Source organism: Megalops cyprinoides, chromosome 25 (assembly GCF_013368585.1).
Source record: "Megalops cyprinoides isolate fMegCyp1 chromosome 25, fMegCyp1.pri, whole genome shotgun sequence".
NCBI lineage: Eukaryota > Metazoa > Chordata > Actinopteri > Elopiformes > Megalopidae > Megalops > Megalops cyprinoides.
The window spans coordinates 14,697,002-14,720,695 of record NC_050607.1 but is presented as its reverse complement, the minus strand read 5'-3'; the positions used below and the strand labels follow the sequence as shown (position 1 = coordinate 14,720,695).

Below are 23,694 nucleotides of genomic sequence, written 5' to 3'. Positions count from 1 at the left end.
TGCACATTGATTGGCTCATGGCAGCCATGTTGTTCACTTAAGAATCTAACAGATGGCAGTACATATGTTATGCTTATCAAATTTCTTCTTAATCAGGCCATTTGTTCATAGCCAATATGGCTTAATTCATAAGTATAAATAGTAAAAACTGATTGCACTTTATATGGCAAATATTTGCAAAGCTTCATGACTGATAGACTGAATATTTAAACAAATTTGAATGTTTTGAATGCATAAAAGTATAAGAAATAAGTATATATAATATATAACAAATTACAACATAATCCAGTATGACTGTCAAACTATGAGAGCTATTTAAACAATAGCTATTGTTGGATATTTCCCGTATTAATACATTAAACAAATTATTATTTATGGATTTTCAGTCTGCAATTTGACTAGCCCTAGACGCCGTATTTCCAGATAATAGGGCACTTCGATGACCATTATTTCTGCCAAGTTCTTTGCTGCTTTTTGTGGCTGGGGGTTAGCATGCACTGAAATTCCTGTTGCTGGTGGCTGTAGGTCAGAAACTGTAGCATTCCCTATACAGTATCTGCTCTGTGGACAGTTTTCGTGGCGGTGAGCATGTATGTGGGTTTCCGAGTCCACTTCTGCAGATTGGATACTTTTTGCCTCTTTGGAACACATAGAAGTTAAAATTTGACGTTAACACTATGCGCTGCTGTGGTTTTGTTGTTTTGATACCAGATTTGACGTATCGGTCGCTGCGTCAGCTCATGTGATGCTGTCCCCACTGCTCTGAGGTCAGTGGTTCTCCCTGCAGTTTCCACCGCCAGTCTCGCGGAGCTCTGAAGAACAAACATTGCGATTGGTCGTTTATATTTAAGGCAGACGCGGATTGGCAGACGCTTCTGCCAGGGGGGAGGAGCGAGGTTTCAAGACAGAAATTGGAATGTAAACGCTAATTAAAAGCGTAGCATAGCCAGATGTTTTGGTTCGGCAGTTATAGCCAGCAGGTTAAATTATTTAAGTCGCGCTTTATGTATTTATTTCATATGTGAAGACATGGCTGAAGAAGGCACTGAGAACATTCCCAGGTTTGACCAGCTGAATAAATTCGAGAAGCTGTCAGGGAGGCCTGCCCTCAGAGTATCAGGTCAGTTGCAAACTGCTAGCTAACCATCTGGAAATGTTTTTTGTTTTTAGCCTGGCGAGCCTACGTATCACCATGTAATTCTGTAGTTTGTGCAGAGGTTAGTTAGCACCGATGTAATCCGGCTAGCTATCGTTACATCAGCGATGGTGCAATGCACGGGTAATTTCCTCGTAACTGTCTTTGCTAGCTACCCAGCAGTTAGCTAACTGGAAGGACATTGAACACTGACAGTTTTAGTTTAATGGCTTGCTAGCTGGCTGGCTGAGGTTGCTAAGTTAACGAGCTGGCTAGCTGGCAGGCTTGCTAATCAAAGCCATGGTTAGTTATAGTGAGCTAGCCGCGGCTTGCTGTCCTTGCCACCTTAAATTTGTCATCAGTTGCACAAAATATGCAAGCAGATCGGTTACTTACATGCAACGCTAGCCAACAAATGTTGGGATCCAGACAAATGAAAATCAGTTTCAAAACGAATTTTTTAACAGTCATCTTGAAAGCTAACGTCTTTGATGGAACACATTTGTTGTAGACAGATATGTAGCCATGTGGCTTGCTGTGGGCGTATTCTATTTTGACTGCAGTATGGTCAACCGACCTGTTTCTGTGTGGTCTGAAAGTTAACCGTGTTTGTGGACTGATTTAGACGGTCAAAGTCATTGAGGTGAGCACTACCTTATATCCTGTTTGTTTTTTTTTTATTTGACAACGGTAACGGATCGCACCTGCATTCCCAATAAAATGATTAATACGTACCATGACATGTGTTTGTGGACGTATTTATTTGATCATTGCTGATGAGTGTACTGAACTTAGTTATCCAAGCCCCTTCGGTGTTGCTCATTTGCCTGTCATAACCACCAGGTTGCAAGTTCTATTTTTGGACTGGGATTCTACGTGAGACGCTGCTGCTGTAACTTTGAATGAACGCAGTAGGGCACTGGATGTATAATGCGCAAGCTGTACAACTAGCCCTCGATGCGGAGCTGTGGTATGCAAAGGTATTTTTTGTGTGTGGGGGCGAAAAGTGTGATTGTGTTTGAGAGTGTATGGGATGCTGGGCTTGCTTACCGTTGTTTGTCATTGAATGTGGGTGATCGTTATGTTCATGGTAAATATTTGCGATGCCTTCGTGCACGCCATTTATGTCACTAATTACTATGCTCAGCTGCATAGTTAAGTGATTGTGTGAGTGTTTGAGAGCCCAGGTCTGGAGTCAGCAGTCTCCTTGTCAGCAACCTCGCTGCCTATGCCCTTGAGATGCATACCTCTAATATTTATCAATTTACTCAATCTTTATTTGTGAGTCTAATATTATGACATCAGAAAGCAAACCAAACCCCACTACCAGCTACGCTTGAGATAGTATACAAAAAGCAGGAAGATATGTCCATAGTACTTTTTCATGAAAAATAAAGGCTACTACCCCATATCTACCCCACCTACTAGCCTATTCCTTGTATGTTGTCATTGTGTTCCATAAAGGAAGACTGGCTTTCTTTCACCCGTTAGTTGAGCACAAACTGAGAAAAGAACTGACAAGAAAGCTTGGAAGTGCGCGCCGTGCAATTAATAGTGATCTGATTTTTTGCGTTCTAAACACTTGGGCAACAAACGAAAATGCTGATGTAACCCAAGTGCAAATGCTTTCCAGAGCCCACTGCCATGGGAATAACATGGGAAAGGACCAATTATTACTGATCACACAGCAGGCACTTCTTTTTATCCCTGTTTTGTTTCTTTCGGTTGCCTCAGTCACAAGTATATAACTGATGTTGTACCTCTTGCGTGAAGATGGACCACTGGAGTCACCCAGACATCGTCTCTGCGTCAGCTTTGACCGTCTGAGTGAGACGGCCTTCGCCGATTCCGGCTGCCTCCCTGCAACCCTGTCCGTTCAGCAATTTATGCGACGCCAAAATGGCACCGCATCCCATTCTGTCGCTCAGAACCTGTCTGAAATGAGATATAATGACCTTGCCATATTTTTCGTGTTGGTAATGGGAATTGGATTGCTTGCAGGAGGCGATACGGTCAGATTTTTCAATTTCAATCTGGCTGAGCACATTAATCTAACAAATAACAGAGGCCAGAAGTGATGCTGCAGAATCATTTTCTCAGCTCTGTATTTCGGAGTGCTTTGTCCTCGGTAATCATTGTCGGATGCCCCTCGCAGAAGTGGAACTGACTCACCGGAGCACCCGTGCAGAGGACAGGGAAGGATGGAATATAGTGTGCTGTTGCCTAGTGCGTAGGTTACAGTGATTGAAATGGGCGGTTTGGTAGGCTGTTGAGATTCTGCTTGAGTTCCACAGTTTGAGCCCTGTGCTTTGGACATCGGTGAGTGCTTTGGCTTCCGCTCACGGGCAGGCAGGGATTGCCTGTAAGCGCAGTGAGCCGACACATGGGCTCTCGGTAATCGCCTGCTGGTAGACTGGAGGAGAAACTGGTTTTTCTGGTAGTTACTGCAGGAACGATTTGCATATATGGAGCAGAAATCACGTCACGCTGTCTCGCCGGCCATGTGGAAAGGCACTGTAAACGGATGTGGGTGACAAGTATGTGTGTGTGTGCGCTGATGTTCTCGACTGTAGCCTTGTGGAGGTAAACGCATGGTCCATGTTTGTGGGGGGGGGTTGAGGTACTGCCATGGATACACAATAAATCTGCTTTTTGCACAGTTGTGATCTCGTTTACTTCGTTTTACTGGTATGCCTGTCATTCTCACTGTGTTTGTTTTTTTTATGCATGAAGTGCCATGCAAATTAAGTTTAATTTTTTGAGTTTCTTTTTAAGTTTCTTATTGAGATGGGCAAAATTATAGGCCAAGGTGGGTGGCTAATAAATGGCTCAGTGTTTCTGTTTGTGTGCTCAGAGTGGCTTGGGGAACCAATCAGAGGCCACCGTGGCCTTTACATGCCGCTGCCTGACCAGAGAACCTCAGAACCCCCATGATGGACTGAGCCCATGCTTTACTGACCGATTTCAAGCCAGACGGTCAGTCTGCCTGAAAACTCACTGCATAAGGATGGGGCAAGGGCTGGCCATGTGGAAGTGCCACATACAGTAAATCATTGTTGGGGGGGGGATTACATGCTGTGTCGTAAGTAAGAGATCACTTTTGGCTTTCTTCAGATGCGAAATGTGGAAGCGGATATTCTGTTAGGCATTTTGCCTATTTGCGAAAGTGTGGGCACATTAATCCCGCATAGGCTGACTGGTGGATGGATTAAGGACATTTGTGAAAAATAATTTAAAAAAAAAATCAAATAATAATCAAAGGATGAAATTATTAATCACTGGGAGAGTGAAATGGTGTGTTTGAGTCTGATATTTCCTGTGGAATATGACCTTTATTTCAGTTGCAGACTGCTTTCTTTTTAACTACATGGGTGGGTGGGTGGGGGGGGTTCTTTGCATGAACCTTACTTAAGATTCAAGTCTTTCATGTCATTCTTTGAACCTGTCTCTGAGTTCATCTTTGAGGGGGTTCAGCTGGGTCTTTAGCTTGTCGTCACCTGCTTTCATACTGAATGTCAGGGTTCCCACACAGGGATGTCTGTTGAACACAGTGCTGTGAACACAGGTTATCCGAATCTTACTTGTAGCGAGTAAGGCTGTTTACGTCTGAAAGTAACTTTTGGTAAGAGTGATGGAAGTAATTTTTTATCTGAGTGTTTTTTTTTTTACCAATGAAAGCCTGTGATTTTAAATTTAAACTGTTGATGACTTTAAACAAGATTTTAATGCTGGGTACGGTTTTGGTGTCTGCTTTGGTAGCCCTGTGGATTAACATTCCTCTGTAATCAACATTAATAATCTAATACAAGGTCACAGCGTCCAGTAGGCCACGAATGGTGAATTTGCAAGTGATGGGTCCCCAAAAGCAATGCAGTGCGACTAATGCAAAAGAACTGTCAGCTGCAGCACTTGAAATTGAATTGAAACAGTCCCATTACCAATGACAGGTTCATCTTAGTGTCGGGTCCAGTTCTGTTCCCAGTTCCACACTCGACTGGATACTGTTTGGAAGGGAGCCCTGCGAGGCTGAGACCCCACAGTTCTCACAGCTCCATGCTTTCCTCAGCCTGCAGCTGGGAGACATTTTACCATGTGATCAGACGAGCAGTCTGCAGAGGTCAAGGCAAACCGGGATGACCAAGGCTGGTGGAGGCAGGGGCAAACATGAAGGCCTAATCCAGAAAGACAGTAATAGCACAGCATTTGTGGCCTTAAGTTTACTATACGCTGGCTCCAGTTCAGCTGAACAGGCTTCTCCTTTTCCACCATGATGATTCCTGTCTTTTTACTTCAGCTTAAAATCCATTGTCAGTTGCTACCATGCTTTATGGTTCTGTTTAATTTGCACCCTGGTTATGATCCTGTTGATGAGTTTGCAAGATAGGGTGTCATGATACTAGTTAGTTAGGTAACCAGTCAATCTTGCTTTGGTTGGTCAAGTTGTTCAGTGTAGCCCATAATTCCTTTAGGCGGGACCTAACATGTGATGACACTGATATCAATCCATGCCACCCATGTATTAATATGGGCTTGTTCTGTGGTGTATCGTGGTAGTCCTTACCGTTCTGAGACAGAACTGGCAGTTCTACCTTTATTTTGGTGCAAAGTTTCAGTTCATGACCTGGCTGTTCCCTGTCTGTCGGAATGATCAAGCGCAAACGGCACCAGCAAATGAGCCACCTGGAGCCACCTGGTTTTACCTGTCTCACCGCACCCGGGCACGCTGTGATTGGTCAGGTGCCTGCGGGCTGCGCGGATGTCGTTGTGGTGCGCGGTGTGACCTGTGGTGTGTAAAATACACTCGCACACAGTACACAGCCATCGGAGGACTGCATTCATTTTGCCTTGGCACTCCTGCACAAGTGCAGAGGTTGTCATGGTGAGACGGGCCTAGTATACGGTTTGTGACGTGGGGGGGGGGAGCATTGAAAATCACTGGTGCATGGAGCACCTGTGTTCTGCTTATGATACTGGTATAAAAGTTGTGTGTTACCCATCATGTAAGCCATTTTATTTGTTGTACCAGTTGTATCAGCACACTAGTTTAACTTGGTATGGAACGAACATTGCATAAGTGGTTGTTGTGGAACAAGGTGTATTTTGTAATCTTTAATGGGGGGTATGAAAAAGGAAAGTCTCGGTGGCAGTCCTGTGCTTCCATGATGGCGGAAAAGCAGGCCGCTGCTACAGGCTTGTAAGTTATTGGTTTCTAAGCTGTTTTATTGTGTGCCTCTATCCAGATCTACCAAGGCTCGTCATAGCTCTCCGGCAGCACATTGTTTAACAGTTGATTCAGCCGCCTAATGAAGGTGAATAGTGTGAAAACGAACGGTTTGAAGCCACATTACACAGTGGTGGTATGCAGGGGTTTTAGAACAGTTCATGTGTCCTAGTCCTTGGCTCATTGTATTGATTAAACTGTTTCATGGGAATAAAAGTCTTTGTTCTTTTTCATACTGTGCTGTTCAAAGTGATGGCGAAAGCATTGAATAAAATCCACCATTGTCCTCAGGGACTCATTTCCAGGGCGAAATGGTGTGTGTGTGTGTGTGTGTGTGTGTGTGTGTGTGTGTGTGTGTGTGTGTACTGCATATAGGGCTAGGTGAATATCCCTGTCCTTGTGCCCCTCACCAGCTTGTGAGCAGTGTGTCTTTGAATAGTTTTAGAGATGGCTAAAAGGCCCTCCTCAGGGAGAACTGGAAAAGCATGTAATTAATGGGGCTGATTTCCTTTGAGCAACATGGGAGCTGCACATGGGCAGTTGCAGAAGCCACCGGCTCAGTTGATTAAGGGAAGAGGAAGGCATTCATGTGTGGGGAAAATTTACAGCCTTCTCTGGTTTGAATATCTCCTGTGCAATTTGTATACCGATCGAGTGAGTCTGATGGTGTTCTTCTGTGTGGAGCATTGTCTGGTTTATTTGATGTTAAGTTTCTGAGTTTCTTGAGCTTCTGCAAGTGTCGTTTGCAGACGTTAGTGAAGGAGTGCTTCTTGGGGTTGCTTGGTGTTTAGACGTGTAACACGGTCTCTGTGTGTCACAGCTGGTGCAGCAATTTCAAATCATAAGTGACTAAATAGGTCTAGGGGGACGCATCCTAATAACTGAAATGATGGTGTTAATTCTAGAGTGATTGTTTTTGCCAGCTGTACTGTAACTGCTCTGACCACAAACATTTTTCTAAACCTCCAGATCAGTGGGTCAGAACTTAAAAAGCAATTCTAACCGCATCGTGAAGCTGTATTTCCCATTGGAAAACGCAAGACACTGTTTTATTCCAGTACCCTTGATGTCAGTCAGTCACTTTTAAAGGGTGGCAGCTGAATATGTTGCATCAGTCACCCTGGAGAGATTGTGTGTGTGTGTGTGTGTGTGTGTGTGTGTGCGCGCGCGCGCTGTCCTTTTCTAAACACACGCGCCTTCTCCTCAGGTCACCGCGCCCCCCCTGCCCGGAGCGGACACCGCTGTGTGGCGGACGACGCCAACCTCTACGTCTTCGGAGGCTACAATCCAGACTATGACGAGTCGGGCGGCCCAGAGAACGAGGACTACCCTCTGTTCCGGGAGCTGTGGAGGTACCACTTCGCCACAGGGACCTGGCAGCAGATCCGCACCGAGGGCTACATGCCCACCGAGCTGGCCTCCATGTCAGGTGTGTGTGTGTGTGCATGCGTGTGTGTGTGTGTGTGTCACGTCGTTCACTTGCTATAGTAAATGGCAAGATCAGTCAGTATCAATCTTTGGCTCCTTTTGAAAATCTTCAAAGCGTAAAATAGTCATCTGATGTAGTAATTAGTCAGCCGGGGAAAATCTAATTACTGCTGTCATTATAGGAGCCGTCACCTTCTTTCACACCCACAAGGTCTGTCACTGAACATATGCTGTATAAATGCAAATTCATTCTCAAGGTTCAAGTTGCTCTGTTTTAAAGATCAGAATGGGCATTACAAACAATCTGTTATTTAAAAAAAAGGTGGTATTCTGCTCTGATGCGTTAGTTACAGAACCTGCTGTGGCTTTAGAACTGCTCTTACAGTGTAGCTGCTCCGCACAGGAGTTCACCCTTTAACAGTCGACGCTGTGTCCCTCAGCGGTCTTACACGGAAACAACCTGCTTGTGTTCGGGGGCACCGGCATTCCATTCGGCGAGAACAACGGGAACGACGTCCACGTCTGCAACGTCAAGTACAAGCGCTGGTCTCTGCTCGGCTGCCGAGGGAAGAAGCCCAACCGCATTTACGGACAGGTAAGGAGCAGGTGCTTCCATCGGGCTGTGTCTCCTTCAGTGTTAACTTGTAGGTTGGAAAATAAAGCTCTGTTTCCCAGTTCTGTTTATACCGTTGTCTTACAATGAATTTGAAATTGCTCAACTCAAAAAAAAGAAAAGAAAAGATTAGGGCACAGCAGTTATTTTATTTAATTCACGGACGTGTTTGAGTTGTGTTCGTGCTGCAAACGCCTTATTCTGAATGAAGATGATCCACGCACCACGTTCTCCTTGAACTGTTGGTTCTGCTCGGCTTTGTCCCCTCCAGGCGATGGTCATTATAAATGGCTACCTGTACGTGTTTGGAGGAACGACGGGCTACATCTACAGCACTGACCTGCACCGGTTAGACCTCGCCACCCGCGAGTGGATTCACCTGAAGCCCAACAACCCGCCGGACGACTTCCCAGAGGAGCGGTGAGCGTCGCAGCTGCTCCTGATCGGCCCCGCCCACATTCTGCTAACGCTCCCGCTAACAATCCCGCTAATGAGCTGGTCTCTCCCACACAGATACAGACACGAAATAGCACACGACGGACAGAGGATATACATCTTAGGAGGTGGGACCTCCTGGACCTCCTATCCTTTAGACAAGGTACTGTGGAATAGACTGCAGACACTGTATTTCAAAAAAAACTGGCAGGCAGGTAGAAAGAATTGAAGTCCATAATGAATAATGAAAGCAAGCTGGATCTTTCCAGATTTACCTGTAATATCTGCAATTGATGCGCTAAATATTAAAAGTTGAAGAATCAAAATGAACCCCCTATTTAACTTGGTTATGTTAAAAACTATATTAAATGGACTTGAGAATTATTACTTCAAACAGTAATTATAACTTAAGGGTGTGGTGGTAAGGTAATCAGATGTTGACCACTAGAATAAACATCAGCCTCTATAGTTTCTATCATTAGCTGCTCCTCTGTCCCACATTGTCCTGCTTTTGTAGACCAGCGGAAGTGAAGTATGCAAGCAGAGAGGCTAAAGGTGGGTTAGGCCAGGGTTATAAACTAAATATGTCCGTCTAGTGCGTTAAAAATAGCACGCCCTCCTTCCGTTTGAGCTGCGTGAGGGATGGACGTGTGCGCACCAGATGGAACCATAGCTCTGTAGGGTGAGCCAATATTTTAAGTGGAATACTGTAATGGACGTCATTTTCTAAACACAGCAGCGGTCCACTGATCTGTACGCCTTGCCGATCGACTGCGTTAGCGCAAAGGGATGAGCCGTCCGTTTGATTTTGATTTTAAGATCTGTGAATCAACATGGCCTTTATGCAGCATTGATTCGTAAAAGAAGCCCAATGTTCTAGCAGCTGTTTCTCAGAAGAGGAAGTGAGAGAGTCGTGGGAGGGACAAAATGCTGTGTCAAAACATGAGCACCAAGGAAGGGTTATCTGATGAAGCTTAGGGAACGCCATTTTGGGTGGAAGGCCAGTCCCAATATTGGATGGTACTGAGTTGGGTAAAAAGCGTACTTGAAAATAAGTAAAGAGGTATTGAATTAGTTGGTTTCAGTGGAATGACTTCAAGGATTGGATACTCATTGCTTCATCTGCACCAGTTTTTTCTGAAGTGAATGAGCTCCTCACTCAAGGGCTGACCGGATGGTCAGTGGGAAGATTAGAGCTATAGATCTTTTATTTCTCTCATTTATCTCCTTTCAGATCCACGCGTACAACCTGGCAACCAACTCATGGGAGGAAATCGCAACCAAGCCACATGAAAAAATAGGTTTGTTCCTTTATGTGTGTAGAAGTGGAAAGATAAATAATGTCCATCAAAGTGTGAATACGGTGTATAAAATCTCTAATGAAATGCACCAGAGAAGATGCTGGCTGCTTGAGAAACATGTGTTTCTCAGTTTCTGCTTTGAAGTAAGCTTGGGTGGCAGTTTTCAGAATGCTTTCTGTGATTATGAAAGCTGGGCACAGTCTTTAACAAAGTTTTGTTTTGACAGGGTTCCCAGCTGCGAGGAGGTGTCACAGCTGTGTACAGATAAGAAACAGTGAGTTTTACTGTGATCCCTGGCAACAGCGTTTGCTGAAATTGTTTCCATTCTGCATGTCTAATTGTATTCAGTGGTATGTTCCCTGCAGGAGAACCTGGTGGAGTTCAGTGTGGTGTAAGTGTGGTTTTGGCCATGTGTGATAATTCACCGCGCGTGTCTGATATGCGAAAGGGCTGCTGCTGCTGCTAATGTCTGCCTTTCTCCTGTCAGACGTCTTCATCTGCGGAGGCTACAACGGAGAGCTGATCCTGGACGACCTGTGGAAGATCAACCTGCAGACGTTCGAGTGGACGAAGCTGCCTGCGTCCATGCCGGAGCCGGCGTACTTCCACTGTGCCGCGGTGACTCCGGTCAGTGCGGCCGCGCCTCGCTGGGGTTAACCCTGCGGCTCTCCTTCCTGTGCACTGAACGCCACGCTGCGGAGCTCAGTGTAAAAGGAGAAGCTGATCGAGCCTGCTTACTGTGCCACGCTCTGTTAGTGTTGTCTTTTCTCGGTGTCAAATTCAAATTTAAATGCTTTTATTGGCATGATGAAGTGAATCTCACATTGTCAAAGCATACAGTGACACACAAATTAAGACAAATTTTGTATGTTCATATTTTCAGACATGGTAATAGTAGTGAACTGATAATAAACTATGTATTTTAACTGAGCTCTGAACAATAACTGCTCATCCCTTATTCTTTTTGGGAGGTTGTTGTAAGTAGTGATGCCAATATGTGCTCACTGTCCCCCTCTCTCTTACTCTTTCCCCCTCTCTCCCTCCCTCTTTTTCCTCTGTCTCTCTGCTTCTCTGTCTCCCTCTGCCTCTCCCTCCCTCCCTCTCCCTCCCTCCCCCTCCCTCTCTCTCGTCCCTCTCTCTCCCTCTCTCTCCCTCTCTTCTCCCTCTCTCTCCCTCTCTCTCCATCTCTCTCCCTCTCTCTCGTCCCCCTCTCTCCCTCTCTCTCGTCCCCCTCTCTCCCTCCCTCTCCCTCCCTCCCCCTCCCTCTCTCTCGTCCCTCCCTCTCCCTCTCTTCTCCCTCTCTCTCCCTCTCTCTCCATCTCTCTCCCTCTCCCTCTCTCCCTCCCTCCCTCTCTCCCTCTCCCTCTCTCCCTCCCTCTCCCTCTCTCCCTCCCTCTCCCTCTCTCTCGTCCCTCTCTCTCCCTCCCTCTCCCTCTCTTCTCCCTCTCTCTCTCTCCCTCTCTCTCCCTCCCTCTTCCTCTCTCTCCCTCTGTCTCGTCCCTCTCTCTCCCTCCCTCTCCCTCTCTCTCGTCCCTCTCTCTCCCTCCCTCTCCCTCTCTCCCTCCCTCCCTCTCCCTCCCTCAGGCGGGCTGCATGTACATCCACGGCGGGGTGGTGAACATCCATGAGAACAAGAGGACTGGCTCGCTGTTTAAGATCTGGCTGGTGGTGCCCAGCCTGCTGGAACTGTGCTGGGAGAGGCTGCTGCGCTGCTTCCCCCAGCTGGCCCAGCTACCCACCGTGCAGCTGCTCAACCTGGGCCTGACGCAGGACCTCATCGAGCGCCTGAAATAGCCGCGGGGGGGAGCCCGCCACACGCCCGCCTTACGCCCGCCACGCGGGACGCCTTCTGCTCCCTCAGCACTTTGAATGATTTTAACGAACCGAGCGGAATGTCCGAGTCTGCGTTTCCTCGGGGCCAGGGCGAGGACGCCCCCCCCCCCGCCGTTCGTGGCGAAGGCGGCATTTGCGCCCCGGTACGTCCGTGTGCCCTTATGCGCCGTGCCCATTGTGGCACGGAACGTGGCGGGAGTGGTGTCACACTTTTAAACGCCCCGCTCTTATTTATTTTTAATGGCTTTTATGAGAACTCCACTTGCAATGGACGGGAAAGGCCCTATCCAAGGGCAATCTGCATGCGGATTCTCCTTAAATCTCATCTCGCCTGTCTCATGTGCCGCAGCCCCCGGTTTTTACCTGTTCTTTTAAATGACATCACGAGCCATACAGTGTTCACAGGACGCGCCACCTAACAGTGTCGTTTTGCAAGTCGTAGTTTCTAGGAGTCACGTATGGAAATGACCGGCAGTGTCCAGCGCGCTGCCCCTTTTTGTGCTTTTGGGGCTGCAGTGACTCTTGTGCCAATAACGGTGTCCAGAGACACAACTTGTCCTTTTTCTGCAAGACTTCTCACTGTCTTACTGTCACACTACGTTTCGGCATCTGCTGTGTACAGGGTTTTAAGATTGTCTAACTGATCGTTTGAGATCCTGACTGGAGGTGTTCTGTATGCTGACTGCGTGTAGGGAAGAGAGTAGTTGGGAGGAGCCGTGATTTCTGTTGAATAGCTTTGCACGGAGGAAATGTAGCTTCACAAAGTCTCCATCGAGGCGCTGTGTCCGCGTGGGTCATCTTTGCAGACCAGTGTTGCTGTTTTACCCCGGCAGACGGATGGAAAGTGTATGAGGTCTAATACAGCTCAAAATCCTGACATGGGCATTAAACTGTCCTCCTCTGGTTGAAGCCTATCCTTTCATCTTTGCCTCCGACTTCCTGTCTTCCCTCGTTTCTGCCTTCGACAGCCGTTTGTCCACCAAATTTTATATCACTGTGAAAATGGTGCTTCTTACAGTCTTTAAAATGTGTATTCAAATAAAACATATTTGCTCTTAGTCAGAAACTCTCGAGACTGAAAGCCTTTGCTTTTTTTTGACTTTGTCAATGATTTGCTGCTTTAGGCCTTAAACTGGGAAATTGAAATTTAGTAACTTTTCAACAAAGTTGTTGAAATACTGAAATTATGGATTAGATAGTGAGCTTTTTTAAAACTGTTTTGGCAGTTTTAAGGTGGCTAAAGAGGAGAGAGCTGAATGAAACTTGTTTTAATGTCAAACTTCAAAGTTCCACAAATAACATAAATAATATAATATAATATAATAAGACCTTTACAAATATATGAGTAATATAGTTACTCTATAGTAATATAGAAAATGACTGAGTCAGTGGTTCAGGTTTTTTTTGTCATGTTTTTCATTTTAATGGATATGTAGTTGATACATTATACCATGATACAAAAATCTTAAGAATTACAAAGAGATATTACAAAATTACAAGAATTACAAAATTAAATTACAAAACAAGTTCTCCTGTGTTAGCCCCTCCTGTGCAAGTAAAATTATTCCCTCACAGATATGGCATATAGAATAATACTAATATTACAAGAACAAGGCATGACTCTTAGATCATTGGTTTCACAACAATAAGATAATAATGAATCAGTTGATAAATTCAGCGTATTATGTAATTATACTTAAGAAAATAAATATTTCGGAAAACATGAGATGTCTACATATAAGTATTTTACAGGTATGATCGCTACAAAATGAATATGAATTAAAAATATATTAAAACGAATAAATCTGTGTTTGACAAAGGTTGAATAATACATAATAATGGAGAAACATTTCAGGAGGGAGTTTCTTGCTAACTCCATTTGGTTTCCTGTCGTAGAGCAACTCTTCAGGGTTCTGCCTGATTTTATGAAGCAATCTGTAAAGAGTTAAAGGAGAGAAACGGGTCAGACAATCGTAGGGCACAAAGGGACCAATATACATGTAATACTACAGTCTTGGGCTTCTTAATAAAAGAACTGATTACCTCTCGTAATGGGAACCACTATATCAAGAGACTGTGTGTAATGCATTGTATTTGTACAGTGTATATTAGCAATATGCAGGCAATACTACACTCCTTTTAGAGCTTTATAGTGAAAGCACTAATTATCTCTGTTAATTCAAGCTGCTAATTCTAGGGAAAGTACGTAATATGTTATTTTTGTACAGTGTATATTAACAATATGCAGGGGTAAGCTGTTACCTTATGGCTGTCAGGCAGTGCTTCCAATGAAGAGTGCTTCCCTGATTGGTGGTAAACATGGGCGTGGCTTGGAGGGAGGCGGGGCTTTCAGTCATTCTGATCCTCTACAGTGCCCTGTGCCCAGCTCTGCGTCAGGGTCTCCGCAGCAGCCTCACTGCAGCCAGGGGTGACGCAGTATCTGCTCCAGGGTGGGTCTTGCCTCGGGCTGCTTTTTAAGGAGGCTGCCAAGCAAGTTCAGGCATTCTGAGGGGTCAAGAGAGGAAGACACAGAGCGAGTCAAGAACAGGTAGGAGGAGGGGGTCAAAACTGACTGAACTTGGTTGGCGTATGAAAAGTATGATAAATATGGAATTAATACAGGGAAATTCACTGGTTGGTCATTTATTTGGCCAGTTAAATGACTTCATCTGTTTGGAATGTCCAACCACTTTCTGCCATGCTCCAGTCCTGCTTACCTCCTGACAGCTTCACCCCCATCGCTGGCTTTTTGCGGGTGATCTCCTCCCAGTTGCGGAATGGCATGGCCCTGCAAAGGAGCTGGTAGAGGATGACCCCCAGCTGCCAGACTGTGGAGGATTCAGCCTCTATCTCATTAAACAGGTACCACTCTGGAGGCAGGTACAGGGGGGTGCCTGTGGAATTCAAGTGAGGACAGTGTGAGCAGCAGTGTATGTGGGGTAAGCTGTTGGAAGCTGTTCTGCAATCCTCTTCAAGGTGCTTGAGGGTAAGTGCTTGTTCTTTTCTAAATCATGGTGAATATTCCCGTTGCAAATTTTTGTGGTTGTTTTAGTTTGATGGTGCACACGTTTACAGTAAATGTGTAATGTAAAATCTGTGACATTTTGTGTAGGCATGGCAAAAGCTCTCTCACCACGGAGGCTGCTGTAGGGACTGTCACACAGCATGGAGCCCAAGCCAAAGTCAATGAGGTGGACCTGCACCCTGGAGCCGGACTGAATCAGAACATTTTCTGGCTTCAGGTCCCGGTGAACCACGCCCTTGCTGTGGATCCCCTGCACGGCCTCTACCAGCTGCCTCATGATCACCTACAGAGGGCACCAGTGAGAAACAGCTGATGAAAACATATGCAAAGTAGCTACTGCTGTGGCCAAGCACTCCAGATACTCTGTATGTTCTACAGCAGATCTGAGATCAGTTTATCAATCTCTGATGTTAGCCTCAAACCTTTTGGAGTATGATCCGGGATCAGTTATTAAAAAGAATACATTAGGATGAAAAGGTGAGCTGCCTGTGCTGTTACCTTGGCCTCGCTCTCCTCCAGACGTGCCCCTCTGTGCACCAGGTAGTCCAGGAGGTCCATGCAGGGTACAGGCCTCTCCAGGACCAGCAGCACCTCCTCTGGGAGCTGAAACCACTCGAGGAGGCGCGCGACACCCCTGGAGTCCCCGCTGCCCACAATTTGCAGCAAGGCCGCCTCTAGGGGGAGCTCCTGCTGCCTTCCGTCTCGAACCTGTGAGGCAAATCAAACACGGGTACTTTTATCCTAAATCCAAGACTACATTGTCTGCAGGAGGAGGTGAACACTGATTTTGAAGTAGTCACTGAAATGCTTGATTTAATTTTCTGTTCCCATTAATACAGGACTTTCCAAACGTATAGTTTTCTACGTACAAGAGTAAGACTATTGACACCATCCATACTCTAATGCAACATTTTTCATTATTGATGCTTTATGAAGGCCCACAAACCCATGTTTCAACTTACCACTGTAGTCCAGGCCACTTTCTTCAGCGGAATGTGCTTGACAGCCACCTGGAACACAGATAACAGCATGTGTTTATATTTTAATTATTTTTTTCTTGTGGAAGACACAGCACTGCTATGAGCTTTGACCTGTGTAACAGGTAGTTACTCTGAGCTTGTGTTAGCGAGTGGGAAAGGTGAGTGACGTGTACCGGCAGAAGCCCCTCCCTCCTGTATCCGGCCCACACACTTCCAAAGGCCCCGTTTCCAAGGCAGCGATCCTCCACGTACTTTTCCTCAAAAGCTGTTGGAAGCGATCAGAGAGATGGGAGAATATGAGCTGCTTGATACTGTCATTCATTAGTGAAACACTTGCCAAACTATTTCAGCCTCTTACAATCACATCTTTTCTTGAACTCTAAATTTGATGTCTAACTCATCACACTTGCTTGCAAACTAATTATAGCACTCTTGCATAGTAACTATATTATAAAGCTGTGAGTTGCATGGTTGTGGTGCTTGAGTGCAACTTGTATATTTCTGATGAGGGTTTTACAGTGAATACGGTGCAGTTAGAGGTGCATTGCTGTAATGAGGGGATCTCTTTCTGTGTGTTCTGACCTTTACGTGGGCAGGAAACTGCCGGAGAATCGCAGGCCTCTTTCTCAGCGCTGGGACCTGCGAGCAGCTGCTGGAGGTAGAGGGAGGTGCTTGATATGGGGGATGGGCCGGGGGCGGGGTTTAGGGCGGAGTTTGGTGAAGCACCAGGGGCATCTCCCTTGGGTAGGTGGGGTGTCCTCTCCTCTGTGCTGGGGGAGCAGAGGCCGGCGAATTCCGCAGCAGGAGGGCGTCGAGAGGGTTCAGTCAGGCGCCTCTTCTTAATGGCCCTGCTGGAGGAGCTGGGACAGCTCAGGTCTGGGAGGGGCAGAGTGACCCTCCTCTTCCTGTCCTCTCTGCGGGAGCTGGGGGACGCGCTGGCGGGACTGCGGTCGGACCGCTGCCTCTTCCTGCCGCGCTCCTGGCCCTGTTGGGCTGAGCGGCCGGGCTCTCCATCGTCTCTGCGGCTCCTGTTCCTCTTTGCTCCCTGACGGTCACCGCAGTCGTCTTGTGGAAAACAGCAGCGTAACGGTCAACAACAAAATCCAGCTCTGAGCTGCAGTGCTTTCAAGAGTGCTTTCAGGACTTTAACAGGTCTGCCAGCTCCTCTCACAATCAAGTTTTACCCCCTTTTTATATTCACAGCACTTACGATTGATGTACAACAGGTGGTTTCTTACTAAATGTTTTTATTTGTAAAATATATCTTTTTAAAAACATGTGTGTACCCTTGTAGAAGTATTGTAACAATAAGTAATATAAGTGCACTTATATTGTCTATTAAGGAAGTCTTTGTAAGTCATTGTAATAATAATAATAATAATAACTGATATAAGTGCTTAAACCAATGATTGTTGCCATTTCCTTTGTCATCATTTCCTCTTCAGGTCATATTTTGAAGACGTTATTACCTATTTATTAATTTTTTCACTTGACATTGTTAGTACATACTTGCAACGCCAGTATGGCTGCAAACTTCACCTCACATTTCATAGTAATAACATTGGAGAGTAAAGTCTTGATTGGTTCATACGAAATGAAAAATTGGCAGCACATGGCAGTTCCTTCTCCTATGGAGGTGATGAAGATGCAACACAGAATTCACATTGATCATTCTTACCATGATAGGATCGCAAATGTTCAGATGTGTAGTCCATTGTAGATTAAAATATAAAAAAATTAAAATACAATAAGTAGGCTAAAACAAAATTGCTTCGTAAAGTTTCGTAAATTGTTTCACAAAATTGTCTGCGCTTTCCAATGTGGAATGGGTGTTTTACCATAACTTACAGAATATATAGCATAACTGTAGGCATGTCACAATGCAGAGATGTTCTGTTCTATTATGACGACATCAGCCAAGATGACAAGTAAATACATAGGCTTAGTGCAAGCGTTGTCCTTCTGACTCATCAATGGTAAAGATAATTGTTAATAAATTAGTGATTTATCATTCATTGATAGGTTAAATACCTGTTGAGGAGAACCTGTTTTCTGAACTTAAATTAAGATCGCTAAGACTACTGTGAATAACGAACAGTAGTAATCCCACTTACTAGAGACGTGGGTAGAATTTGCCCAATTTAAAATGGATTTGAACATGCTTTGTAGTGGAAACAGTGAACCAGTTTCTTTACGACTGGCACAATGCTACCCGTTACACAAAGTGGACATATGCCCACAGAGTCCAACACAGACGAGGGCTAGGGGACATAGACAAGAATAACCCAATCCTTATTCACGTTCAACATTTGGAATAATAATAATAATAATAAAAACTCCATTACTTTGATGAAATAGCCATCACTTCCGAATACCCCCATATCTCATTAACGTGTCCCCGGGCGTCGTCGGGACATAAGGGCTACTGAGAGCGAACATGGAGATTTTACCAAGAGAAGATGTGTTGCAGTCAACGTTGCTACTTTCTGTCAAAGTTTGCCACAGCATTCATGAATATGTGAATATTAAATATTCACCTCACGTGAGTGTCTTACATTCCGCTACCGAAGGATTCGACGGCTCCTCGGGTTCCGTAGAGTTTACTATAATAAACTCCCTTACTCCTATAATATTAAAGTTATCTAAAATCAATCAGACTTCTTAGACACTTCAGCACAGCACTGAGACTGGTGTGCGCATCTTTAGTGTAATATGGACCGTTATTTGAGGGGTTAAAAACGGACACATTCGGATATCTTCGCTTGATGACGTCAAGCTCGTCCGTTAGTCTGTCCCGGTGCGCAGCGCTTCATACTCCCAAGAAGGCCATCGCGGCGCTGTCGTAATGTAAGGTGTAGAGGTGGTTGTTCATTTGAAAACTTTTTACACTGCTAGTTTGGCTTCTTGGAGTAACTAAACCGTCGAATACGCTGAAGGTAACGGTAGAGGGCAAGTTACGCCTGTGTGCTGCACCAAACGCCTGTAAGAGCGCTTGTCCTTGCTGGCTGATACTACCCATACTGGCCGCTTACAGGAGGTTGGAGGCGGGTTGTAGAGATACCGATTCACTGATGCTGTTCATGATGCTTTGTTGTATACTGAATTATGCATGTAGCTTAAACCAACGTTTTTATTCCGGATGTTAAACTGGCAAGTTAGTTATTTAGCCGCCTTTGCGAACTCGGTAGACCAGACGCAAGGCCGATGGGCTGCTTTCTGTGTAGGTAGCTTTTGACCTCGCATTTTGTTCCTTGATTTAAAATACAATAAACTCCCTTACTACACCAATAATAAAGTAAAGTTATCTAAAATCGAGCAGGATTCACAGACTCTAGCACCGCATTGAGACTGTTTGAGGGGGAAAAAAACGGACAAACTTCGCTTGATGACGTCAAGCTCGTCCGTTAGTCTGTCCCGGTGCGCAGCGCTTCATACTCCCAAGAAGGCCAACGCGGCGCTGTCGTGATGTAAGATACAGAGCTGGCTGTTCGTTTGAAATCGTTTTATATAACAATAAAGTAAAAAAGCATACAAAGGGTTGGAAGCGAGTCATAGACATAACGATTTTCTGGTACTGTTCATGATGTTTTGTTGTATATTGCATTATGCATCTGTAAATCGACGCCTGTTTTCATTACACATGTTAAACTGGGAAGCTAGTTGTAGCTGCCTTGCCTTAGCCCACTTGGTAGTCTAGACACTAGGCAGATGGACTGCTTGCTGTGTAGGTAGGTTTTGACCTTGTGTTTTATTCCTTGATTAAAATACACTTCGCTCCCGATTAGTACGTGAAGTAATCAAAGGTAATTAAGTCTTTTCTGGTTGGTGCGGTCTTTCGCACACCGGTGGGCCTGTCACTGTGGTTTCGAAATCCTCAGCAGCAGGGCGTTTGTCGAATGGCGCCCTCGGTGCTGAACGGCGAAGCAGCCTGAGCTACAGAAAGAAAATGCCCATGGCGGAGACAACCGACGATATCATTGCTATTAACAATTTGCAAAACAACGTGTAAAAGCTAAAATTCTTTTTTTTTCTTCTTCTTTCTTTCTTTTTTTCCTTCTCTTTACAGAAAGGAGCGCAGCAGGTAGGCCGTTACTGACAACGGAACCACTGTAGGACAAGGATGTGGCAGGTATGCTGATAATTGTGATTTTAAAATTATTCAAGTTTTAGTGATCAGTTTTAAAAGCGAGTATGCTGTTTTACAATCGTACTGAGGAACAGTAAAGGCAGCGACCATTGACCATGACGATTTTTCAGATTTTTTGCTTGATCCGTTTTCATGCGTATTGGTCTTGGCAATTTAGATGGCTCCATTTGGTTAAGTACAGTAGCTGGTTTGCTAGGTAGCAGTGGCTGAAGACTAGCTCGTCAAGGTAATGATTTTTCTTTTTGTAAGGTTCTTACTTGTTTCCTAGGTTTCTTGATTTTCCAGTACAGTTGTGTTGTTAATATGCCTTATGTGTTAAACCACTTTGCTGTAAAGGTTGAAGCTGATTGGCATGCATTCAGAGGTTATGACTGGGTGAGTCGTTGTGTTAGATATGTTTGACATGATGGTACTCTTTTCAGGGAGAAATCAGTTCGGAAGAATGATTGATGAATAGGTGAGAATTTTGTGTGTTCTCTTACTTACTGTAAGTATTGCCAAAACCAGAGATTCATGTGTACCAGTTTCCTGAATGGCCAGATCTTTCCAAATATAACATTACTGTCATCTGAAAATGACATATCACTCAATGTGTAAAGGCTTTGGTGTAATATTTTTATCCAGAGTTGATATGATGATACATTTCTTAACAATCTTTTGATATTTAAAAAACAAGTTGTCATGGGTTGGTTCTTCTTGTACAGACAAACTTATTCCCCTCACAGCTATTTCACATGCAGCAATAATGTTATATACAAGAACAGGACATTATTCTTGGAGTATTAGTTTAATAACAATATGTTAATCATAAATCAGATGAAAAATTCAAACAGCCAACTGTATTTATACTTTAACAAAATATATATTTTCAAGAAAACGTGATGATTCCAAAAGCATGCAAAACATAACGAAATGCCACATTTGTGTTTTGACAGAAATAAAAACTTATATAAAGGACACGTTTCAGGTGCGGGGTTCCTGCTAGCTGCATTTGATCTCCTGTCGTCGAGCCATCCCTTGGGGTTGTACCTGATTTTATGAGGCAGTCTGTAACGAGTGAGAGAGAAACAGGTCAGACGATCTTAGGGCTTAACGGAGAAATATACGAGCAATACAACAATGCTTTAGGGCTAATATAGGAACTGATTATCTCTGATAATATCAACAACTATATGAAGAGGCTGTGTGTAATATGTTATTTTTGTACATTGTGTATAAGCAAAATGCAGGGGTATGATATGTTTTAATAAAACGTTACCTCATGGCTGTCAGGCAGTGCTGCCAAAGGAGAGTGCTTCTCTGATTGGTGGTAGGTCAAAAAGAGGTGGGAGGAGGGGGTCAAGCCTAAGATCCAACTCAGCTGGGGTATAAAAAGGACTATACTTGAGGAAAAAACACAGAGAAAGTGATTGGTTTGACATAAGTTCAGTTAGCTAAATGACTTTTTAACTTCGTCTGCTTGAAACGCCCAACCACTTTCTCCCAAAATTAATTTTTAAAGGCTTCCTTCTCTTTCCACACAGCAGTCCTGGGTGGCCTTTAAAGCTACAGGAGCACCCCATGCGGTCCCAGTCCTGCCTACCTCCCGAAAGCTTCATCCCCGCCACTGGCTTCTTGCAGATGATCTCCTGAGTTGTAGAAGGGAATGGCCCTGCAAAAGAGCTGGTGCATGATGACCCCCAGCTGCCAGACTGGAGGATTCTGCTCCCACACAGCACGGAGCCCAAGCCGAAGTCGATGACGTGGACCTGCACTGGAGCCGGACTGAAAGAGAATATTTTCTGGCTTCACGTCCCGGTGGACCACACCCCTGCTGTAGACCCCCTGCATGGCCTGTATGAGCTGCCTCATGATCACCTGCAGAGGGTGCAGGTGAGAAACAACTGATGAAAATGTATGCAAAGTAGCAACTGCTGTGTGCAAACACTCCAGGTACTCTGCCCTCTACAGCAGATCTGAGATCAGCTTGTTGATCTGTAATCCTAGCCCCTGATCATTTGGAGTATGATGCAAATTCTGATCCAGGTTCAGTTAAGACAATATAAGATGTCTCAAATGAATAAATAATTTAATGCCGTATAGCTGTTTTGACAAAAACTAAATAATTCATAAACAAGGGACACATCTTGAGATTTTGGTTCCTGCTAACTGCATTTGGTCCCCTGTTGTAGAGCAGCACTTTGCTGGTTTTGCCTGATTTTAGGAAACAATTTGTAGAGGTAGAGGAGAGAGAGACAGGTCAGATTACCTTAGGGCACAAAGGGAGAAAAATACAGGCAATACAACAGTCCTTTCAGGGCTTAGCAATAATGGAACTCATTATCACCAGTAACATAAACTGCTATATCGAGTGTACTGACTTCTGTGTATAATGAATATTAGCTACATGCAGGGTATGGTATAGTTTATTAAGATGTTACCTTATGACTGTCAGGCAGTGCTGCCAAAGGAGAGTGCTTCTCTGATTGGTGGTGGACATGGGCGGGGCTTGGTGGGAGGCGGGGCTTTCCAGTCATTCTGAGCCTTTAAATTGCCCTGTACCCAGCTCTGCGTCAGGGTCTCTGCAGCAGCCTCACTGCAGCCAGGGGTGACACAGTATCTGCTCCAGGGTGGGTCTTGCCTCAGGCTGCTTCTTCAGGAGGCTCCCAAGCAAGTTCAGGCACTCTGAGGGGTCAAGAGAGGAAGGTGCAGAACAGAACAAGAAGAGGTAGGAGCAGGGGGTCAAGCCTAAGATCCAATTTAGCTGGAGCATAAGAAGTACCATAAATGAGGAAAAAACACAGGGAAAGACTTAAGTTCAGCTAGCTAAATGACTTTTTAACTTCGTCTGCTTGAAACGCCCAACCACTTTCTCCCAAAATTAATTTTTAAAGGCTTCCTTCTCTTTCCACACAGCAGTCCTGGGTGGCCTTTAAAGCGACAGGAGCACCCCATGCGGTCCCATGCTGCCTACCTCCCGACAGCTTCACCCCCACTGCTGGCTTCTTGCAGATGATCTCCTGAGTTGTAGAAGGGCATAGCCCTGCAAAGGAGCTGGTACATGATGACCCCCAGCTGCCAGACTGGAGGATTCTGCTCCCACACAGCACGGAGCCCAAGCCGAAGTCGATGACGTGGACCTGCACTGGAGCCGGACTGAAAGAGAATATTTTCTGGCTTCACGTCCCGGTGGACCACACCCCTGCTGTAGACCCCCTGCATGGCCTGTATGAGCTGCCTCATGATCACCTACAGAGGGCGCAGGTGAGAAACAACTGATGAGAACGTATGCAATGTGGTTACTGCTGTGTGCAAACACTCCAGGTACTCTACCCTCTACAGCATATCTGAGATCAGCTTGTTGATCTGTAATCCTAGCCCCTGACCATTTGGAGCATAATTCAAATACTGATCCAGGGTCAGTTATGAACAGTACGGAATGGTAAGACAGTGTTGGACATTTATTCTAGTTCTGCTTGACCTGTTTTTAATGCATACTGGTCGTGGCAGTTTAGATGCATCCATTTGGTTATATAAAGTGGATGGTTTGATGGGTAGAGCTGGATGTAATTTGGGGTGTCCAGGCCTCCATGACAA

General features: G+C 45.1%; 1 protein-coding gene across 1 annotated transcript; it reads left to right on the top strand.

The window, feature by feature from the left end:
* The first annotated feature begins 902 nt into the window (after positions 1 to 902).
* On the top strand, positions 903 to 12,068 carry LOC118772148 (kelch domain-containing protein 10-like). Its single transcript, XM_036520432.1, has 9 exons — positions 903 to 1,120; positions 7,564 to 7,785; positions 8,225 to 8,379; positions 8,669 to 8,817; positions 8,911 to 8,995; positions 10,067 to 10,133; positions 10,360 to 10,407; positions 10,621 to 10,760; positions 11,718 to 12,068. The coding sequence occupies exons 1-9, from the start codon at positions 1,030 to 1,032 to the stop codon at positions 11,925 to 11,927; spliced, it is 1,167 nt and encodes a 388-aa protein (XP_036376325.1). The 5' UTR covers positions 903 to 1,029; the 3' UTR covers positions 11,928 to 12,068.
* The last annotated feature ends 11,626 nt before the right edge of the window (positions 12,069 to 23,694 follow it).